The 23,081-nt window shown below is 48.2% G+C and overlaps 1 protein-coding gene across 1 annotated transcript; it reads left to right on the top strand.

The window, feature by feature from the left end:
• Window positions 1-1,845: 1,845 nt before the first annotated feature.
• On the top strand, window positions 1,846-15,697 carry RASL11A (RAS like family 11 member A). The gene is made up of 4 exons (XM_061564027.1): window positions 1,846-2,593; window positions 6,382-6,438; window positions 7,364-7,440; window positions 12,131-15,697. The coding sequence occupies exons 1-4, from the start codon at window positions 2,431-2,433 to the stop codon at window positions 12,677-12,679; spliced, it is 846 nt and encodes a 281-aa protein (XP_061420011.1). The 5' UTR covers window positions 1,846-2,430; the 3' UTR covers window positions 12,680-15,697.
• Window positions 15,698-23,081: the final 7,384 nt, after the last annotated feature.

Raw genomic sequence — 23,081 nt, 5'->3', positions numbered from 1 at the left:
CTTGCTTGCTTGCGTGCTTGCTTACGACCGTGCAAATATTTCGGTCGTTTTTTAACACACTTCCCATGATCCAATCGAGCTGATATTTTCCACACAGACTCGTTGTGCGTGACAATTAATTTTCGTGAAAAAAAATTCAAAATTTTTACACTGTTTAGGGAATTTTTTTAAAATATTTAATTACCAATTGCTTAATGCTGGCAGACAATCATCTGACCCATAGGTGGCAGCCATCTCAAGCCAGAGGACGAGAGGACTCTAGCCGCCACGCATATCAAGGATTTAGAGTGAAAAACTTTGTTTTTACGGGTTAATTTTTTTCAGTCCCTTTTCACGCTCGCTCGCTCGCCCCCACCGCCCCCACATCATTACAGCCGTGCGCGGGCTGATCCGGTAACTCCATCTCCACGGTGGACGTCCTCTCGTGCTTGCTCCCTCCTCTGGCTGCCATTCTAAATTGACACCAAAAACTACGTCGGGGTTTTTGTTTGTTAACAGCTACATAAGCGACCTGGCTATCACAAATGACAGCGCAACAAAGTGGATCATCATGCGGAAATGTATCGTAGCCAATTACACTTCGGTGCCCGTTAATGCTAAATGTGAAGGGAAACACCGGATGACACGTATACAAAGTCGACGCGACCATGGAGAGAGAGAGAGAGACACGCAAACTCCAAATATACAGGCGGCAAGGTCGGGATCGAACCCACAACCTCCTGTATACCAGGCGAGGGAGTTAACATCTCGCCACCGGAACACCCCTTAAAACCCATACCCCAAATGCAACGCTTCCTTTTCTCGGCATCATAAGACTTGTCCCCTGAAAAGCAAGACGCATTCACAAATGTGTGCCCTGGTGTCACGAATTTATGACCCACCACACACCAAATGTAGCTTTCATATATAAGGAAAAAGGTGCGTCTCATAATGCGGATACTACCATAGTTTTAAGAGACGACTTAACTATTCAACCAGATGGCACTCCATATACGAATTACTGAATCCATCTGTTCGGAGCTTTGAGTGTTTCCCCCTTCCGTACGAATTTTCTCCGAGTAACCCACTCCGCTTTTCTTCCCACTCCGTGACCCAAAACTTAACTCGATCCTCATCATACTACAGAAGCAAAGCAGCTTTTGAGCCTGGTTATTACTAACATGGATGATTGCCACCAGGGCTTGCCCGATGTTGTAGGTGTGCGACTGCCAGATTGGCCATGACATGGCCGTGTTGAGAGTACCCCGTGCACGAGTGGGGGTTTCTCTGGCTACGTTGGTCTCCTCCTCCCACGTTTAAGACAAACAATGACACGAACAAAATTAATGGCATTGGCCAAACATCCCATGACACACTATCCCTCCACCCACCCACCCCCCATAGCATCTGGAAACTCGGAGAGGCTTTCTTGGGTCAATAACAGACGTGACTATGCATGCATACATGAAATGTTGCGCTGTGCATTCGGCAAAACACAAACACGTGTCATACTTGTCAGTTACAATTACGGGACGATTCTGCAGATGATACAACTCAAGACTGAAAATGTTGAAATCCTCAACTAGTTTGAACCGAATTTCCTCAAACCATCCTCCCTCCAAACAAACCATATTTAAGATTGCTTCGCGTACACAAATGCGCTTTGCGCTTCCAGCTCACTCTAAGCACCGTAAATTGGCGTGGTTTGCGAGCAGCAGAGGGGAACTGGATTCGTGACTCGTGGGTGGGGGAGGAGAGGGTTGCAGAAGCCATTGGCTGGGGAGAGACAGGGGGAGAGGCGGGCCCCGTGTGCCGAGCCTCTTAAAGGCAGCTCCACGCATTTCCCGTCGCCTCACATTTCACAACAATCGGAGCTGGGGGTGGTGGCTGTCCCGGACTTACTCGTGAAAGTTTGCTCAGCAACAAGAAGGCGAAACGTCGCCAATTCATATCTAGCGCCGCCGTCATCATCATCGATCCCCCGCAATATAAAGTAGTTCTTTCTTTTTCTTAAAGCTTCGCAACAGCGAGAGCCGCGAATTCATCGCTCGTCCGGCGCGTTTTAATTTAGGCAAAGAAGCGCTGCGTTAAAAAAGAAAGAAGAGACACCTGTTTTTTGTTATGCGTTTCTGTTCTTCGTCTTCAAGGCGGAAAGAAGTCCGTGGACAGTGGCGCCGAATGCACCACCGTGGGAAGGAGTGAAGAGTCGTGGCGCTTGTGGTTTTGGCGGTGTCACGGGCACTACGATAAAACGAAGTGGAACTTTGGACAGAAGTTGAGGAATTCTCTCACGGCAAGACAACCTTGGGGCGCTCGGAGGCGTCGCGGGCGGTCGCGGTTTGGAGGCGAGCGGCGGCAGGAGGGGGAGGTCAAGGCGGGACAGGGGGCAAGACAAGGGGCAGGGCACGGCAAGGGAGCAAGAGAGGAGGGGGCAGGGCAGGTCCCCGGGCCATGCGGCTCGTCGCGGCTATGTCTGGCCCAGGCAGCGGAGCCAACTCGTACCTCGCTCCCATCGCGGAGCACCAGGGGGGCCCTGCGAGCCCCGAGACGCCCGGGGGGGCGGCGCGGGACGTGCGCATCGCGGTGCTGGGAGCCGGGGGAGTCGGCAAGACCGGTGAGTGTCTGAGAGGGTGATGGTGTGAGAGGGTGAGAGGGTGAAAGAGTGAGAGGGTGAGTGAGTGAGTGGGTGAGAGAGTGAGTGAGCGTCTTAGTGGATGAGAGTCTGAGAGGGTGAGAGTCTGAGAGGGTGAGTGTCTGAGAGGGTGAGAGTGAGATAGGGTGAGACGGTGAGAGAGTGAGTGAGAGTTTTAGTGGATGAGAGTCTGAGAGGGTGAGATAGTGAGTGGGTGAGAGTTTTACAGGGTGAGAGCGTTAAAGGGTGAGAGGGTGAGAGGGTGAGAGAGTGAGTGGGTGAGTGTCCTAGTGGGTGGGAGGGTGAGAGGGTGAGAGTCTGAGAGGGTGAGAGTCTGGCAGGGTGAGAGCGTTAGTGGGTGAGAGTGTGAGTGGGTGAGAGAGTGAGTGGGTGAGTGTCCTAGTGGGTGAGAGAGTGAGAGAGTGAGAGTCGCAAGGGCGCGTACCGCACGGGTGTTCGGGACGGGTTCAGAGTTGAACGCGACCGGCACACTTCACGGCACTGCGTCCCATCACCGACCGCCGCAAATCTGCCGTGTGGTTAACTCGCCGCCTGCACCAAGTGCAGCTATTTGCGCACCGCGATGGGTCGCCATTCTATTCTCTATGGATATTCACAAACCAGACCCTTTTCACATTTCCGCCTGTACCCCAGTCCTCTGTGTACGGCGTTGTCCTCTGGTTTACAAATCGGCTGCATGAGCACGCTTGCCGGTGTGCCGCCGGTGTAGCGTGCCAGACAAAGGGCAGCATTGTTTGAATTGTTGACTGCACAGCTTCGCGATAGACAGTCGTGGTACAGCAGTTGTTCTACGAAGGAAAGCTGTAGCGATTTTAACACCGTTTGTGTCGATATTTTTACCGACTTTGGAATGATTGAGCGATTTCGCGAATGAGTGGTTTGGCTTTTGGGGTCGGTGACGCGGCCTAGCAGGAGCGCGGTCGCCGCGCGTCGTTACAGAGGTTCGCGGTTCCAATCCAGCGGCCGCCCTGGTTATTACTGCGCCTGTGTAATGGCCATAATAATAAGAACACGACGCACCGCCTGCTTCACGGTGGGTGTTAACGATCCCCTGACGCCATTCGCAAGAGCAGGCCATTGTTGTGACGGCGTCAGCGTCCGATTTGGTCAAAATTCAGAAATTTCCCCGTAAATGACTCAATTGGGATGATATGCAGTGTAGCGACATTGCCCCCCAAATGGCAGACTAATGCCCCGGGGTCACTCATGGAAATGAGACGCATCCTGGTCTCTGGAGTTCTCACCCGGTTAGACAAAATAAACTTGAACTTCCTATGGGAGGGCCCCAGAGAAAACTCACGCACTGCCCTATGCTGGTCACACCTCGTAGCCTGACGCCTACCACACCTGGCAAGCCCTGTTAGTCACCTATACCGGCACTGACGAGGCCTAACCGAGCTTAGATTCCAGCATCTGACGGTATCGTGCGCATTCGGAGTGATTTTGTGGTAGGCAATTGAAATATATTTCCATTTTTTCCCCCTCCTCTTCTTTAATGTATCGAACTTTGGTCACGTGACATTGACCTCAGCGTGAGCTGCCTAACCAGGTCAACCTCTCCAGAGAATGCGATTTGAGAGACCTGAGGTCATAACGCCAGCGCACGGTGATAAACGTTGTTATAAAAACGTGAATGCACAAATCACCTGTGTCTGTGTGGGGGGCGAGGGGATGCAGGTGTGCACTTTTACAGCCCTTTTGTTGAATCCACCACTGGATGAGGGCCTCCTCGCATCATGCCGGTCGTGAGGGATATTTCACTGGTGAAGGGCAGACAGCACAGACGTGTGAATGGGGTGCATAGTACCGTACGGACATTTATTTTTCTGCACTCGCCTTTTGCTGCCAAAGTATCCCCGCGGCCCATCACGCCTGTTGCACGCACGGCGGCGGTCGCCTGTACGAGCACTTCCCAGGCCCAGCCCGGCTTAGCTTCGCTTCTGACGCGTGACGTGGCCGCGACGGCGTTCCGAGCGATTCAGTCACATGGAGCGGTTGTGTCTTCAGAGTCGTTTTCATCACTGACGCTTGATGCTTTCCATCATTTTGCGATCTTTAGGGTCTCTCATGGCATGTATCCCACCAACTAGAGCAATTGTCCCCACCCCCCCCCCCCCCCCCCATAATTTTGACAGGGTATACAAACCATATGCCATGCCTCCTCCCACTCACCGCCTCCTTCAATTATCTTCACGGGCCCCCTTGACTCTGCATAGTTCTTGTTCCATCACAGCTGCTTATCCCCCCACCACCACTCGCCCCCACAGCCCCACCCACACACCTTCAAAACGTCTTCCCACACATCCAACTACTCATGAATACATCATTAGACCTCCTTTGCCAGTACCAAAATATAATAATTGGGTTTTACCCCTTTTAATCTTAATTTTGGAGCTTTCGTGACTGCAGGAATTATTCTTTTATACGTGACTTTACCGAAAAAAACTAAGAATAACTTTACCCCTTTTTTCTGGCAAACAAAATTGAAACCTTTTTACAAGGATTAACCACAATACTTGCAGTCGAAATTGGTGTGGACCAATCAGTTTCAAGGACAATGCATATATTATCATAGTGTGTTTTTGATTGCATTTCGACTGCAAGTATTGTGGGTAATGCAGACATGAATCCTTGTAAAAAAGTTTCAATTTTGTTGCCAGAAAAAAGGGGAGAAACCCTATTATTATACTCATGAATAATAATACTAATACAAGGTGATCCACGTAGAGATACGCCCACGGATTTCTAAAGAACCATCTCTTATTTGATTCTCGCTTCTAAGATTAGCACGGTTGGCTACGTACGGTGCGAAAGAAGTTCAACCCACTTGCATGCATGCATGCATACTCAACAGCCGATTGTGAAAGCGATGGCTCCCGCATCTTATAGATGGGGAGAGTGGTGTTAGACTATTTAACGTTTATTGAGTGTGGTTGGAGACACACAGAGGTTTTTAGACCTAAAAAAATTATTCACTACTTTTATGGCTCTGTTGGAATCAGAATCAGGATATGTATTTACACTGGAGGAAACCGGTTATCTATACATTGATCAACCGGTTAATTAGCGAGTATCTGACACTAAGTGAGCAAACGCAAGTTCCTTCCATTCTACATGACAATAAGGATGTAAGCACAGTTCTGATAGCAACGTCTATAAGCAAATTCCGATACAAATTCTGATACAAGCACACTTACATTTTAGAAATCGGCAACTTTTATTTTTCTTAACAGTTGCTGATCACAGTACCCAAATTACCCATAATGCCCCAGCAGCCAGCAACAAACAGCACTACCGGGGAGTGCATGAGATGAGCGGTGAATAAGTGTCTTTAAATTGAGCAAGGCCATGCCGACTTGCAACTCTCCCCGTGGCAGAGCGGGCGCGGGGAAGGAACACGGAGAGACGACGGGAGGCGAATGTCAAAAGTCAAGCAGTGCGAGCAAAAGAAGCAGAAAAATAAGTCTGCGTGTTTTATCGTTTTATCTGCAACGGGGCGATAACGATAATGACGATGATGATAACTCCGATCTGAGACGCACGCAAAGTTCGTGCGCCGGATCGCCGACGCAAGTCAGGGCACAAGTCAGAGAGGGGAGAGGAACGCGGAGGACGCGGCGGTAGGCGCAGCTGTGCCGCCTTGCGAGCGGCTGTGCTTGGATCAAGCTCCGACTCTCGTGCAGGCGCTTGCGATGCGCGTCCGGCGCCCTCCTGACGTGTGCCCCTCGCTTGCGCTGTCTCTCCCGCAGCGTTGGTGGTGAGGTTCCTGACCAAGCGTTTTATCGGGGACTATGAAGCCAACACCGGTGAGTTTGAGAACGCAACGCCGCGCCACCCTGACGCTAAAAAGTTCGCGCAGAAATGCACCGGGGGCAGTTGACCTGAAACAACCGTCACGTGACGTGACACGTCAGAGCATAGCGGTGATCCGCACGCCTGTGATTCAACAGGCGAGTTGGTGGTCTCAGCCCGATCGTCAATGGCCTTCAAAGACAAAGATCCCCCGTATGGCCTTAACAGACTGTAGGGGCAAGTGCTGTTAGCGAGCACCTATGAAGTCGATAGCCCAATGGTGACAACATCGTTGGGCTAGACAGTGGCAGAATGGACATAGGAGGACCTGACCAACTGATGCAGGCTCCTCAGGCCTGGCCTTTACTTTCGCGGCTGCAAGAGTCAGAGAGTTTGTCGACTTACCCCAATGATGCTTACCACAGCATTCTTGCCATTCTCGTCGCAGCATCGGTATCGTCGCTCGGTGATAGCGTACGACTGTTTAAGGCCACTTATTTACATGCTGGGCCTGACAGCAGAGATTAATGTGCAAGAATTCATCATCATTAGTCACACTCTATCCACGGCATGATCATCAAATCTTTATTTAACCAGGTTAGAGCTCACCGAGAACAAAAGTTCGAATTTCAGGGGAGACCCAGGTCACAAAGCTACGGAATAACACATGTGCTCTTGTACACATTCACAATTCAAAAACCAGCATTCAAGATCCAACACGTACAACAAGTCACAAAAAAGCGTCGCAGCGGCTAAACGCAAACTCTCACTTTATTTTCATTTCACAATGGATCGATGCATGTTTAACGACGTCTTCCAGAACCTATTGATAAATTTTACTCCGTTACTGAATACATTTTGAGATAAATGTCTGGCTGTGTGGCGATTGACACAGGTACAGAGATGCTCATCGGCCGCTTTTGTCGTTCACTCCCAAAGGTAACCTTTACACAAGGCACGTACAGGTGGATGGAGAGCAGCTTCTGCTGCAGATGCAGGACACACCTGGAGTCCAGGTACGGACACGAACACGCATCCCGGACAATTTCAGTGTCATCGTATATAGCAAGAGGCGTCGACCACAATAACAATAAGAGCCATTTTTTGTCGAATTTGGTAAAAAAAAAATATATATTTCAAGAGCCGCGATGCCCGTAGTGACTACGAGATGGTGGTCATGAATAGATGATGGTCACTAAGCAGTCCTTAAAGAGGTGCACGCGACTCCGGGTCCGCAGGTTGCTGACCCCTTTAAAAAGGAAAAACAACTCTCCGACGTATTTCAGGGTTGGTAGTGCGTGTTGTTTCGGCGCGACGTCCGACGGTTCGCTCCCAAATCTCGTCCTCAAAGACGCTCCCCGGCGCGACAGCTTCTTTGCGAACCGAATCGAGGTCGGGGCAAAAAACGTCGGGCGTCCCGCAGACCGTCACGCGGCACGTGACCCCCAACCGTCACGCGGCACGTGACCCCCAACCAACACGCGGCACGTGACCCCCAACCGTCACGTGGCACGTGACCTCCAACCAACACGCGGCACGTGACCCCCAACCGACACGCGGCACGTGACCCCCAACCGACACGCCGGAGAGATCCGCGCAGCACGACCGCGGAAATCTGCGCAGTAGGTCCCGTTTGAAAAGTTTGTTATGGGCAGCAATTTAGGACATTTCCCCACCCTCCCCCCCCGCTAAGTTGATACGATTGGCAAGCGTTAATGGCCTCTTACAGAGAGCCCATTTATTTATGCGCAGATTGCAAATTCTGACTTTAACCTCCGGCAGAAAGTCCCGCACACCTGGCTGCGGACAGACGGGACCGGCTGCTGCGTCGGCAACAAAGAAGGGCTCTGTTTGACCGCGGCCAACGCCGCAATGCAGCGGCGGCTTAACTTGCAACAGAAACAAAGCGCGTTGTTGGGTTGGACAATACTTTAGCTGTGCACAGCCTCGGGCCGGTGAGGCCCCCCCCCTCAGCCCAACCCCCTCTTTTACAGAACATCGCACACTGGGCCAGCATATTTATAGGGCTGCCATCCAAGCCATACACACCTTCCTGTAAAGTACATTTTATATCGTGCTCAGCAGTTTCTGAAAGAAGAAAAAAGTAAACATGTGCCCCGTGCCCAAACGTGGAAATGAAACTTGGACACTGCCCCCTTCTATTCCATTCTGAAAACTCCACGTTCCTGTGACAGGCAGCAGTATTTCAGTAGGTTATGATTTGAAACCACAATTTTTTTCATTGGCAGGCCTAGTGCTCTTCTGACACCCAAAAAGGAAATTAATTTTGCATGCAAATTAATTTGAAAACCAGCAAAACATCGGGAGGTGTTTTTGTTGGCGCGAATCAAAGGAGTGAGCACAGGCATAGAGGCAGGCATTCATTTAATAACAGACACACAATGTTTATGAAGTGCTTCATTAAGATGTGGCATTGTGACCTCAACAACACTTCTCTCTTATAATACCAGCCACTCTTGTTTAGCCCTTTTGTCAATCCACTTTTGGATTAGGTTCTCACCGCACCATGCCGGCTATGGGGATCATCCGACCATACTTCAACATATCGCACAGCGCGGGTTAGCGGAGGTGGGGGTAGCATAGACACGGGAACATAGACATACAGTACAACAGTTTTCTTTTTGCACCGCCCTATGCTGCCCAATTCACAGCGCTGCAGCTCAATTGCAACGTGTGTGTCCATGGCTGTCACCCATCCAAGTAAAATCGCCAGCCGCAACCCACGCTGCTCAGCTTCTGAAATTCGACGAGATGGGGCGGCGTTCCGGACGATTTGTCCGTAGGCCTGCTCACTGTTACTGAAGGAGTAACTGGACACCGGGTGACAAGGGCACACAGCGGGGTTCCAATAGAGTTGCTCAGAGCTGGGCGCACGGCACGGTCAACCAGATTTTAACCATATTCTTAGGTTTTTTCGGTAAAGTCACGTAGGTAAAACATTAAAATTAATAAAAGTAAAAAAAAATAAAAAATCACGACGTTTCGGAGGCAACACAAGCGTCCGTCTTCAGGTGGAACCGTCACAGCCACGACAGCTGTATCAAGTAAATGAGAGATTACAAGAGCTACCACTCCGTATATATAATGGTTGGAGAGGGGAAGGGCCAAGTACGGCACACTTTTTATTAATTTGGTAAGGTGAGGCTTAAGAGGCTGAGCCTTTGTTATGGAGAGGTACGGTTTGTGACTAAGCCTGGCCTACATAACAATAGTGTGAAAAAAAGAAACAACTAAACATGGTAAAACAAGCCTGGCTGTCTATCAATAACCTGTAATAGTTGTCTGTCAAATAAGATGGTCCAAATAAGTGTAGTTAAATATTTTTTGCATGGTTAATCACATCTTTCCAATGATTACTCAGTTTGTAACCATCATCAGATTTTAACCGCCGTGGCCCCGGTCGCAGCGCGTGAATGGGGCGCATTGTGCACAGATCTGGGTTGAGGCTCCGAAGGTAAACGCGATGGGATGTAGAGCGACGTTGATAAATGTCGGGGCCTAGCTTCTTACGCAACGGCAAGGACGCAGTGGGAGCCTGCCGCTCGCCAAATGTGGTAGGAAAATGGTGGGGGGGTGGGATGGGATTTCGTAGGCAGTGCCTGCTTTTTTTTTGGTTCGGTGACGTCGAAACCGTGCGAACATCGTACGGTGCTCGTATAACGCAGCGACGATGGCTCAATGCACCAGCTGTACATATTCAGGTCGTAACATTACCGTATGTCCTGCAACGCTCATATATAACAAAAAATACGTCCAGTAAAGCGTAGACGAAGCCGATGTTCTGGAACGATGAGGCAGTCAGTCAGCCGTTCATTGTACCGGATATATTGCACCCCCCCGTCTTGTTGACGTCTGTGCATCTACGGTGTTTATTCCCATCGTAAAACTACGATAAACCAATATCGATGTGTATTTGTGGAAGAAATACACGCCGGGGAAAAACGCTCGTGGCAGCAAGCTGAGGGTGCAGCAGCGTGCTCGTGTCTTAGCAAGCAGGATGTTGTGACTACGGCAAAGATATTGTAATCGTTGCCAGTCGAAGGCGACCGGCAAGCTTATTGTGGCGGTGAGGAATTTTCAGACTCACGATGACCACGACAGACTTCCCAACCCTATCCATTTTTCTTCTTGGTTTTTTCGGTAAAGTCACGTAGAAGGGAAGTAATAAAATAAAAAACATAACATAATAAAATAATTCTCACGACGTTTCGGCTACAACGCAAGCAGCCGTCTTCATTCTTCACCTGAAGTCGGCTGCTTGCGTTGTGGCCGAAACGTCGTGAGAATTATTTTATTATGTTTTATTTTTATTATTTTATTACTTCCCTTCTACGTGACTTTACCGAAAAAAACAAGAAGATGAATCCCTGCAGTCACGAAAGCTTTAAATCGAAACCTATCCATTTTAGCGGTAGGCTGCAGATATTTACACACCCCCACCCCCCCCCATCCATTTTCCACACGCCGATTCTCAAATATAATCATTAAAATAATAATTGAATCAATTAAATATGCATTTGTTTTATTGTCGGCGGCAAAATGGGTTCAAAGCACAACAGCCGACTGCCTATAAAATCCTATATGGATTGGGTTGGAAAGTACGCTGTGCTGTCCTTTGCTGTGGTTTAAATATCTCACTTGCTCAAATGCGGTGGGCCCCAGCTTGTCTGCCATGTGCAGCGATGGTGTTTATTCCAAACACAAAAACTACGATGAACAAATTTCAATACCCTAATGAGCAAATCATGGGCAGCATGGCAGTAGCATATGCTGGTTAGCATGGGCCCTCGTGCAAGCAATTCAGTTGGGCCGCTGTATAATGTACATACGTATGTTGAAGTTAGTTTAACACGACGGCTTTCGCGACCAATATTATCCATAAGAGGATTGTGGTTTAGATGGAGTGAATATAAATGTGTCGTTAAACCCGCCACCACCCGACACAGCCAACCAGTAAGGTTTCCAATTCGTAATCCATGTTGTGGTTTTAATCTCCAACATACTGGTGTGCTATACTAGTAACAAATTGGCATGTTCTGTTATACGTGACAAACCTTTACTTGTTGGCTATCAGGTGATGGCTGGTTTAACGACGCATTTAAATTTACGAAATCTAACCCTAAACATCTCTATTATGGAATGTTGAACCTGTTTTGCACCCGACGTAGCCAACCGTGCGAGCTTTTTAGGCCCACTTTGTAGTCCTGCACCTGGAGCCGCTGTCAGGCTCATGGGTGCAGGCTGCACTGCCGATAGCTTGACCACTGCAGGATGACACTGCACGTTCTTTTCATTGTTGTTGCGAGCCTGTGTCTTCCCACTGGCTGGGAAAAAGCCTCACTCATTTCCTCCGATTCCTTCCTTTCCTCAATGTTATTCGTGTTCAATAGTGGCCTCCGAATTCTAAGACTTTGTCTCGCTGCTTCCATCTCTTTTGCTGCTTTCCTCTGCTCCTTTTTCCTTCAATAGGTATCCACCCGTTAGCATAGTCACGGCAACACCGCACACAGTGCACGAAATACACGCGGGGGTTATCCGTTGGGCTCTCATTAAACTTAACGGACGTTCGCACCACCACATCGGCTCTCCTGTTTGTGCCTGGTAGGGGGAGGGGGAGCTCGAGACCTCGGTGTTTACGTGGCCCCTGCGTTCACCCCCCCCCGCCCCCTGCCCCCCAACGCGCAGGTCATCGGCGACACGCTCTGCTGCCACGAGGTCGTGTCGCGCTCCTTCCTGTGGGCCGACGCGTTCGTGCTCGCCTTCTCCGTCACGGACCGCCAGAGCTTCCGCCACATCCGCCGCCTCTACGAGTGCATCTGCCACGCACGGGGCCAGCCCGCCGCCGTGGCCCCCTCGCCCGGCGCGGGCCTCCCGCAGGGCCCCGTCGTGGCCGTGGTGGGCAACAAGACGGACCTCCTGCACGCCCGTCAGGTAGACGCGTCGGAGGGCTGGCACCTCGCCAACGAGCTGGGCTGCGCGTTCTACCGAGAGGCCTCGGCCGCCGACAGCTGCCACGGCGTCGCCGATGCCTTCCTGGGACTCTTCCGCGAGGTGTGCAAGGCGCAGGCGGCCGGGAACGGGGCCCGTAACGGCGGCGGCGGCGGCGGTACCGGCGGCGAGAAGAGGAAAGCCAGCCTCGTCATCCCGCGGCCAAAGTCGCCAAACATGCAGGACCTCAAAAGGCGCTTTAAGCAGGCGCTCACCTCCAAAGGCAAGATGGGATCGTCGTTCTGAGGTTGGCCGTACGAGGAGAGACTGCACGCGATGAGACTCGGCCCAGTGCCACTTTTTTGTACAAAGGAATTTCCGAAGCTGGGACGATTGCTCGTCGGCTACGCTGAAGAGGTCACGTCCGTGGCTTTGTGCTGAGAGCAGGAAGAAAGGATGTTGTACTTCTTGTCATATAAGGAAGTTTTTGGCATTATGGTGTTCAAACCTTTGGGTTGGATTTGTTGAAAAGTTTGTTCTGATGTTAAACATAGGACTGGTGTATATAGTTTTGATGAAAACCCGAAAAAAATTACTTTCCATTACTCCATCTCTGACCTTTACGATGCTTATATTGGCTGTCTCCTCATGCGATTTAAATCAGACGCAATCACTCGATTGAGGAAACCGTGACAGTTTAAATGTTGCACAGGCCAATGTTAGGGAACACTTATGGGGCATTCTTTAGTAGGTTTACCTGAAGCATCGACACACTGGTGCTTCGAGTTTAAAAGCTGAGTGCGTGCACACAAGTGCAGGGTGAGTTTACAGCATCGAAGAAAGAACCCATGGCCATCGCAAGATCATTAGCCAAACATTCTAGGATTTTACTCCCTTTGCGAGTATCTCAGTTGTTGGCAAAGTTCATTGTGGGTGGCAAACAGCGTCCAGATTCATCTTCTTGGTTCTTTCGGTAAAGTCACGTAGAAGGGAAATAATAAAATAATAAAAATATAACAGAATAAAATACAATTCTCACGACGTTTCGGCCTCAACGCAAGCAGCCGTTCTCAGGTGAAGAACAGGGCTGTCGGAAAGACAGCGTCCGGACATTCGGACGCTGTCTTTCCGAAACGTCGTGAGAATTTTATTTTATTATGTTTTATTTTAATTATTTTATTATTTCCCTTCTACGTGACTTTACCGAAAGAACCAAGAAGATGAATCCCTGCAGTCACGAAAGCTTTAAATGGAAATTTAAAGCGTCCAGATTTTGAGAAAGTACGTACGGATATGATCCTACGTTCATTGCAATGCGTGCGTGTAACTTAATTTAATAAAATAGTGCCAAAATAGTGAACTTTTCATGGATACAAAATATTGACGCACAGATGATCTGATTTCGTTTCGGAAACATTTTGTCGTGCAGTGTTACGTTTCAAGCACGTGCTATTTTTGGTTAGTTTACATACAGCTTCGAGCAGTAAGTGCAAGCACATGTTCTAAACAATAATCTGACTTTTTTGCTCCCTTTTATGGAGAGCAGTGCGCTATAGCATGAGCTTATGCAATATTGGTACAAACCCCCGGCCTTTTTAGGGAGGCTAAGGAAGTCAAAGTAGATTGTAGAGCTCTCGTACCAAATGCGGGGACTCTGCTATTGGCTTGGTGTTGCCCATCGTGTGCGCAGTTTCTATTTTACGCGCACAAGCAAGTTTGTATTGGTAAGCTGGTAAGGTTGCCTTAACGATCATACAAACGTCAAGGAATCCGGCATATATATAGCAGACTTTCCGCAGGTAATCTAAAATGCCTGTGAGGCTGTGGGGGCGGGAGGCAAAAAGTTGAATTTGGCCATTTTAATATGGGGGGAGGGGGGGGGGGGGTTGGGGAGAGGGAAAATTGATCAATAATTGGTTGGTTGTGTACACCCAATAAAATGTTTTTTGTTATTGAATATAAACTATACACATTGCACTTTTGTGAGGTACGGATGCTTGAAGCAAGTTTCTGTGCATTGTGTGTGCTCTTCTGCTACTCCTTGTCTAAATGTTTTTTTTTTTAAAGGACAGTGTGTTATTTATAAATCATGGCCCGAGTGAGGGTGTTCTTTTCACAAGACGACGATCCGTTGTGGATTTTTGAAGGAAAAAAAAAGCAAGCACGTTTTTGTTTCGTTGCATATTCTAATAATTCTTCTGTAAAATATTTCGAGAGAGAGTTTTTTTTTCTAAACACATGTTTTTGTATAGATTTTGTACGGTATGGTTCTATAGCAACACGAAATCCTCGTACAGTATTTCGTTTTTCCCCCCCTCTCAAAATCACCTATCACTCTTTCCGTGTGTACTTTGTGAGCTCCTGAATCGGCCTGTGTTTGTCTCGAGGGTCTCTGTGTATGCTTTTGTACGTTTTTTTTTGCGCGCCGCTCGCCAATGCTTCCTTTTAAAAAGTTTTCATTGTGGGTGCGCGTATGTTCGGGTGCGCGCGTGCGTGCGTGCGTGTGTGTGCGTGCGTGCGTGTGCGTGCGTGCGTGTGTGTGCGTGCGTGGGTGGGGAGCGGTGGCGCGCCGTCCTATGAACCCGGCCACCCAAGTTCGATTCCCGCTCACGGCCAACACCGGTGACGATTATCTGAACCGGTCCTGGGCCTCCCCTAGGTCGACTCGGCCTCAAATGAGTCCCTGTGCGCTGTGTAAACATCGCCACTGTGGTGATAAAGGCGGCCGGGCGTGGTCCCGGCCACCCACCTCCTTGAGTGCCGTGCCGGCCTTCTATGGTGCTCGCTAACAGCACTTGCCCCTACAGTCTGTTAAGTTTGTACGGGGGACCTTAGCCTACGCGTGTGCATGTGATTTTCTTTCCACCCCATTCTTGCATATGGTCCAAGTTGCCTGCCCTTGTCTGCTGAGCGAGAGCCTGTTTAATAAAAACAGCTGTTAACTTAAACTACTGCTGCCTTATTCAAGTTCTTCCCCCCGCGTTCGACTCCAAAAGTCAAGAAATGCGATTCGTAACAGATCCATGCTCCTTTTTTTTAAAACGCTGCCAAGTACAATCCACTGTCAGTATACGGGTGGCGTGGGCCACATGCATAGCTTGATGGCCAAAACAAGAGACTACCCCGACCACATTACACAGGGCCCAGGACTTTGAAGTCTGAATTCCATCCTGGCTGAGTTGCCAAAACAACGGTCGCATAAACGTTCAGGCTTTGTCACGAAATTACTTCTCGTTATTTCTCATAACCTCTTCAACTCTGAGGCACATTTTACGACGACAACAAAAAAACACCACGCCGTGTGAATTTTTTCATATGGATAAAACTTGAACGAAAACTTTTACCCTTGCTATTAAGATGATCTTTCACGAAAGATCTCAAACAATGTTGCATGCAAAGTCACCGTTTTTATAATATATACTTTAGGTAATGTTATTGACACATTTGTTTAGTTTCTTGTGCTCGTGCACCAGTGCCAACGCAGCACCACCAAATAATTCGTGCTAGACAACAATTAGATCAGACGCAGCAATAGATCCTACGCGGCAATATATCTTACGTAATAATTCTTCTCGGTGTGTAGAATATAAATAATGAAATAGATAGAATGCTGCTGCAATGCTGCTAGCATTATTCACTCCCAGAAGGCCTTGGGGCTGATGGGCTGTGTTAAAAAAAACCGATTTATTTTCTAGGTCGAGAGACAGATATCATTCAATCAATCTCAATTTTCTGTGGCAATGTCGCCCTCAAGAAAGTCGGCATCAGAGCAAGATGAATGAGAAAAGGGAAATCTGTCGCGCCCTCGGTGGCTAACTCCGACTGAGCCAAGTAAATTGGAGCCGCGTGCAAACTAAATATATATTTTATCAAGGAGACATGTTGTCTGCTTATTTGTTTTGTTACATAACGGAATTAAAGCATGGACTTTATTGTGGAAATATAAATTTGTTGGCCATGAGGAGTGCAAATTATTTTCCACCTCCCCCAGAGATTCGACTCAAGAGTAAATTAATACTCGTCTTGTTTTTTTTCAATCTCTCTTTGAATTGATTCTCGCATTTTTCTGTCTGGCTTATACATTTTTTGTCCCAAATATAACACGAAGCGGATCGTTTGCGTGCTCAGTAAACTTGCATGAAACGATAGAGATGGTTGTACGTGCCATTCGGTGCGCGTGTATCTCTCCACACGTTTTAAAATCGGCCAAAGCTAAACCCCCGATTAGTACTTATGCACTCTTGAGCGATTAGTTTCGATTTTCAATCAGTGAACAAACACGGAGCCACAGTGCGCACACGGGGTGGCACAATTTGTACACCGTGCTCCGTAAAGTACAACCCATTGTCGGCTCAAGCCGTCGCCCTAAACCTTCCACGCCAACACGAAGCTAAGTGGATTAAATTGCTGCAGTTATGAAATAAATCCCTTGGCCACGGGAGGCCTCTTTTGACTCCCACCTTGTTCGCGTGTTTTTTAACGTCCCCTGCTGCCCTCCCCCCCAAAAAAAAAACGGGGCGAAGAAAGATTGGGCGAGCGAAGGTCCACAACATGGGGGGGGGGGGGCTGCGTAAAGCATTCCCTCTTGCCCCCCACCCCCCGCTGCCTCTGCATTCGCCAAGCACAGTGCGAGTTGCAGGGCACTGCTCCATTGCGCGTTCCGCGAGCTCGCCCACGAAACGAGGCCCCATCACCTTGTCTGCGGGACAAACCCCGGGCTTATTATTATCATCACTACCAGTCACGGCGCGAGGTCGATTGTCAAAACTGCGCAGCACACCACGATGAAGTTCAACACAATACCACTGACAGATTTCGGAACAAATCAAATCCTGCGTCCTCCCCCTCCCTCCACTCCCAACACAGATGTCACATTTGCTGACTGTCCTAGGTCAAACCCAGACAGTTGGAAACCCTCCCCGCACAGCACAAATTTGTATAAACCGTGTAAACATTTTCCGAATGTTCACATTGGTAGCTCATACTGGCTGCACCGAGGTTAAGAGCGCTCCTGATAACTTAAAAGTGGCTCATTCTAAAGTGCCGCCCTGCAGTTTCATTCTTCAGTCACTGCTGGCAGTGACGGAAGGTCTAACTGAGCACCTCTAAAAGGATATTTTGGCCTACTCTTCCACGCCAATCTTAATTTTGGAGCTTTCGTGACTGCAGGAATTATTCTTTGGTTCTTTCGGTAAAGTCACGTATAAAGATAAAATAATAAATTAAATAATAGCATACGACGTTTCGATTGCAATACAAGCAATCATATCTTGGAAGCGGTCAGCGTACCCACATTTTATCCCACCACACCACGTGTCACTTGTCGACTAACTAACGATGGTGTACGCGTTTACACTGCTGCGTAGACCCTGGGAGGGGGGGGGGGATTGATGATATTTTCCCCCCATTGCTTCAACTGTCCCGCCAGGATATCAAACCGGCGACTTTTGTATCGCAATAAATTTAAATAGCTCATTAAAATCCTGGTCAAGTCAAATCCTAGGTCAATTCAAATCCAGGTCAAGAGTCAACCCAGCCGCGCAGTTTATAAAACGAGTACCGGCTTTCTTGAAAACATGTCAAGGTTATCTCGTGTACTGATCTGGCCCCCGCCATATGCATGTGGGAATTCCATGCTGGTTCACGGCTGTACACAGGAGATGAGCACGTACACAACAATACAACTTTCTTTGACCGGTAGAGTGAAACTAATTTCACTTTGGTTGCATTTTTGAATGCTAAGTCGCCTCTGAAATATAGGCAAGTTTTATATTAATCTTCCACCCTATCAGACATCAACGAATTATTTACTTAGGGCTGCATTTATAGATGGGGTTTGTCTTTTTTATATATTTAATGGCACGATTTCCTATGCACTGGGAGATAATCCGTCTCTCTGCCAAAACCGGAACAGCTCGGCCTTCCAGGCTCTGCTAATAACCTGTCTAGACGAAATACAATCTTTGCCAATGCCAAGTTTTTTTTGCTGTGTGCTAATTCCTGCGCCTCGCCAGAGGAGAGACCGACGGAGAGAGACAGCCGACAAACGGGCGACGTACAGAAGACACGGACAAGATGAAATTTCATCTTCGACAGTCAAGAAAGGTCACTCGGAGGTCAAAGCGATGGCAAGGTCGTGGCCGTGACGTGCTCGGCAAACACTCGCTGCTTTGAAGCGAACCATTTCCCAGTGTTTACTTTAGTCAGGCATTTCATACAGTGCATGTCATTTCATACAGTGCATGTCATTTCATACAATTTCTCTCCTGCGTTGCGCGGAAATGAAGCCCGTTGCAAAACATAAACAGCGCATTTATCGCGATTAGCCACATTAAAAGGGCATAAATTCAAGTAGTTGTTTTTGAACATTATCTTCCCCATTTCAAAACTTCAGAGCAAGCAGCATAACCGACGCACATACTCGCTCGCATGTTAACATTTTATGAAAACAAACATTTTTAATTATGGGTTTTGTTTACAGGCACCTTGTGACCTTGACAGTTGTAATGGTGTCTTTAATTCCCCCCCCTCCCCCCAGCCATAATTATTGTATATTCCAATAATGTTAGGTTGCTGCCACGGTGCAATGGTTGACACACACACATGATTTGCAATCTCCTGATGCGACCATTTGAAACAATGGGGCAAGTTCTTTCACTACCCCGCCTGGGTACGCATCGAGTCAACGGGCAGGTCTCGTGTGGGGCAGGAAAGTTCCCACCTCTTACAAAGACATCTGGCCAGGATGGAAGAGTAGGCCAAAACACCCTCCAGAGGGGCTCTCTGAAGCTCCATCGTAGTAGAAACCCTTCTGTCAGCATTGACATGAGGAAGCAAATTGCAGGACCTGTAACTTAACCATTCATGCAATTGGCGTTATGTCTGAGAATAATAACTAAATGTCCGGAGCTTCAGAGAACGGCCGCAGAAGGTAACGACTTCTAAAATAATGTCAATAGATTTTTTTCAAATTCACACTATGGGGACACTTTGTATATACCCTGCAATGCGTGTTTGTTTTAAGTCTCGGAGCTGTAAGGTAGACAAAATAAGTGAAACTACAAATGTGATATGGGTCTTCGGGGTAGCAGTCATTGATGACTCATCTCCACTTCAGGCCCTGAATCTGGTCACTTGAGAGACTAAACTCACACCAATTTTCCCCCGGTCAAGCACGTGGAACCCTGCCTCTAAAAGCCCGAGGGATGAACCACGACATTACAACCAATGTCATTATCACTAAGAATTGAATGCAATTACCAAAATACAGTCATTCACTTTAATATTTAGGTAACAAAAAAAACCGGTGTAATAAAAATGAAAAAAAAAAGACATTTGCCACACAAGTTGGCAGGAAGACTGCACTGCTCATGTAGAAAATAACAGAGGTCTCTTGTCATTAATATTCCAATAACAAGCCCCGCTTGCAGCTTGTTGATCCAAAGCAGCCCGTGCTCGCTGGCCATGGCTCTGGCCAGGAAGAGCACTGACTGGTCAGGTCTGTGTCCGGGCTGGCGAATGACCCAACCTCCACTCTATGCAAGAGTGAAAGCCGACGTTGCAAAAGCCTCTGGCACGGTAAACATTTTGGTTTCTGTTGAGCACAGCTGCCCCAATGCCAGCAGACTTTTTGAACAAATTAATCGGAGTTTTTTTTTTGTTTTTATAAATTCTAAGAAAATGATGTTTAAAACCACTCGGTTCCCAGTGGGCAAGGGGGACCGGATTAAATCTGTGCTACATCGAGCAAACCTTACTTTATTAGGGAAAGTGCCACTTTCTCGCCGATAAATCAGGTTATGCAACCAGGTTGCTCTTCCAGATGAGGTGAGGGCAGGGGGAGGGGAGACTTTTTTGAGTTTTAAACAACTTTTATTGCCGCCAGCAGCAAAAGCACTGCAGGCGATTTCAATATGAAATACACAAAGTCACCAGTAAACAATAGAAAACAAACGTTACAAATCGTTACAAATCCACGCGCTGTGGTGCTGAAAGCACCGCGCACAATACAAAAGAAAAGTCACGTGGTTGTGGGAGAGGGGAGAGGACTTGATTGTGTTCGTTGCTTGCACAATGCGATGATTGCTGTCCGTGGTGTAATGCTCAGGCTACTGGACTTGCAATCCAGAGGTCGCCGATTCGATCTCCCGGCGCGGCATTTGAAACAATGGGACAGGTTTCTCAATGCCTTCTGCCTCGGTTCGTCGATGAGTAGGTTACGTGCGGTGGGGCAAAATGTGGGTGCTCCAATCCACTTCCAAGAAGTCTGGCCAGTGTGGAAAAGTAGGCCAAGTACTCTCTAGCGAGGGGCTCTTTAGAGCTCACTCGAGTGGAGGCCATTCTGCGAGCAGTGGCGTGATAAACTCAAGGGCTGCATCTATCTACCTAAAGTGTGGCCTCATTCCAAGACGTTGGACTATTGAGGTAGGGAACGTGGATATTAAGTTAAATTGTCAGAACGAGGAGTGGAGCGCTACGGGGCCAGGAGGAAAACAAAGAGGAGAGTACGAGAACGGCACAAACTGATTACGAAGGCAGTTGCTTAATCATCGATATGAACTAAAAGTCCTCGCTCCAATTAAGCGTCTTCATTCAGCGAATTAAGCAACTTAAAAAAACATCGGAATCCGCTTCTTTTTTCCCCCTTTGGTCAATTACTCAGACGCACTTTAAAATTGGTGGCTGCCTGGGCCCGGCGGATATTCGCGTGCCGTTGTTTTTGTCTCCGAAGGTTCCGCAGCGGGTCTTTGTTCTTGTGGACAGCAAACCAAAAATATCAAATAAAAAAATATATTTGAAAAACATTTGGTGTTGATTTGAAGCTTTCGTGACTGCAGGAATCCATGCTCTTTGGTTCTTTCGGTAAAGTCACGTAGGCAGAAAAATAAAATAAAAATAAAAAATAATATTTTGCTTTTTAGTTTATCACGTAGGTAGAAAAAAATAATAACATATAATTTCTTCTAAATAAAATATTAAATAATATAATATTTTTATTATCTATTTATTTATTTTTTACCTACGTGACTTTACCGAAAGAACCCAAGGGTATAAATATATGGTGGCTGCCACCGTGACATTCTGGCTAGCGAAGGTGTGAACCCCCCTGCAGCGCCGGCGCTGATGCCAATGTCACCAAGCCGCGCCCCGTCACCTCCCCACAGCGTCACGTGCGGGAAGAGAGGGGAGCCTTGGTTTTTTTGCGTTATCCAGTTGAATCGAGAACAATCGAAACAAATAATTGGCAAAGAATACTTGACGACTGAACATCCCAACTCGACACTTCAGAGAGAGAGGGCAAGATACAAATGGACTCACGTCATCGAAAGAGAGACGGTCAGTTCTCGGGAGAGAAGAAGCGTAAACGATGGAGTTTGGATTTTAAAGGGAAGGAGGGAGGAAGGAGGAGCGAGAAAGTGAGCGAGAAAGTGAGCGAGAGAGTGAGCTAGAGCGGGGGGGGGGGGGGGGTTACATAAAGCCAAGTTTAAAAAATTAGAAAAAAATTACGAAATGATGAACGAAGCAAAGTGCCTAAAACACCGAGCATATTCTTGTTTCCACTGATCGTAAAAAAAAGGAGGAGGTACAGTATCTGGCAGTGCAAAAGGCCTGAAGGAATTCCGACGTGAGGGTCCCGAGTGAAAACGACTTTTACAAAGTCCAACGAAGCACAGCATCGCTAACGTCTCCATGATATCGTACCTACAGCAGCAGTGACACGAAGCGTAAGCAAACTGAGTTAAAGTCAGAGAGCTTGAAGCAGATGAAGTGTCCCTAGATTAATGAAAACACTGGGGGGGGGGGGGGGGGGGAACCAAACATCAGCTCGAATTTAAACAAAGTATCTGTCTCGTCTGTATGTTCTTCTTTCTCATCTCGCTCCATCTCTGCCTCCCGTCTACATCGCTCTCGTCTCACTCCCCTGCTGTCTCTTGGCTACAGCTCTGCTCTCATCTCGCTCGGGAGCTTGTACATCAAGGTGGGAGGGGGAGGCTGGGACAAAACAAGATAATTTCTGCTTCGGGCCCCCGAATGCTTCAGCAACCGCCGCGGCACTCGGGACGGTGAGGATGACGTCTTGGCCACGCACGACACGCACACCGTGAGCGCAGGAGAGGTGGCAGGTGTCTCAAACTCACTCCGCTGAAGGGTAATTGCCATCAAAATGGGCCGGCGTTGAATGAGAAGCAGATAAGCTTCAGCAGTTACCTTCATTTGTCTGCGCGTTATTTTGTTAATGCTTTTTTTTATTATATAAAAGTTATTTACTAGGTTTATTTTAGTCACACACTTTGCGGAACACGCAGTCATCATCATCATCCGCATCAACAAGGTGATGGAAGTTTGTGACTGTGCGCGACGGGGCGCGAGATGAATCTGCTTGATGTATATCAAAGGCTCCACACACACACACATATATACAAAACAAAGATCCCCCCCCCCCACCTCATCCCTATCGCCTTAATAGACTGTTGGGGCAAGTGCTGTTAGCGAGCACCTACAAAGGCCGGCACGGCACACGACGGGGTGGGGTGGCTAGCAAAACACCACGCCCGTAAAGGCTCACCAGATCACGCGCGCACCGCCGCGCAAAGATCTTTCTCCCCGGGACGAAGAATCGCTCCGTGGAACGGAGAGAGCCCCAAAGCGAGAGGCCTCTGCCGCGTACGTCACACGGCAGCAACACGAAAATGTTCCCAAAACGACG

Source organism: Lethenteron reissneri, chromosome 32, assembly GCF_015708825.2.
Source record: "Lethenteron reissneri isolate LAM-NWPU_2019-01 chromosome 32, ASM1570882v1, whole genome shotgun sequence".
Taxonomy (NCBI): Eukaryota; Metazoa; Chordata; class Hyperoartia; order Petromyzontiformes; family Petromyzontidae; genus Lethenteron; species Lethenteron reissneri.
Note: the sequence above shows the minus strand (reverse complement) of the source record. Positions and strands in the feature narration are given on the sequence as shown.

What these genes read in the sequence shown, in the direction of transcription:
- RASL11A (XM_061564027.1), top strand. Translation starts at nt 2,431, where the DNA reads ATGCGGCTCGTCGCGGCTATGTCTGGCCCAGGCAGCGGAGCCAACTCG. An exon ending in CGGGGGAGTCGGCAAGACCG is followed by an intron (nt 2,594 to 6,381) that starts GTGAGTGTCTGA and finishes TCTCTCCCGCAG; the next exon opens with CGTTGGTGGTGAGGTTCCTG. An exon ending in GGACTATGAAGCCAACACCG is followed by an intron (nt 6,439 to 7,363) that starts GTGAGTTTGAGA and finishes TCACTCCCAAAG; the next exon opens with GTAACCTTTACACAAGGCAC.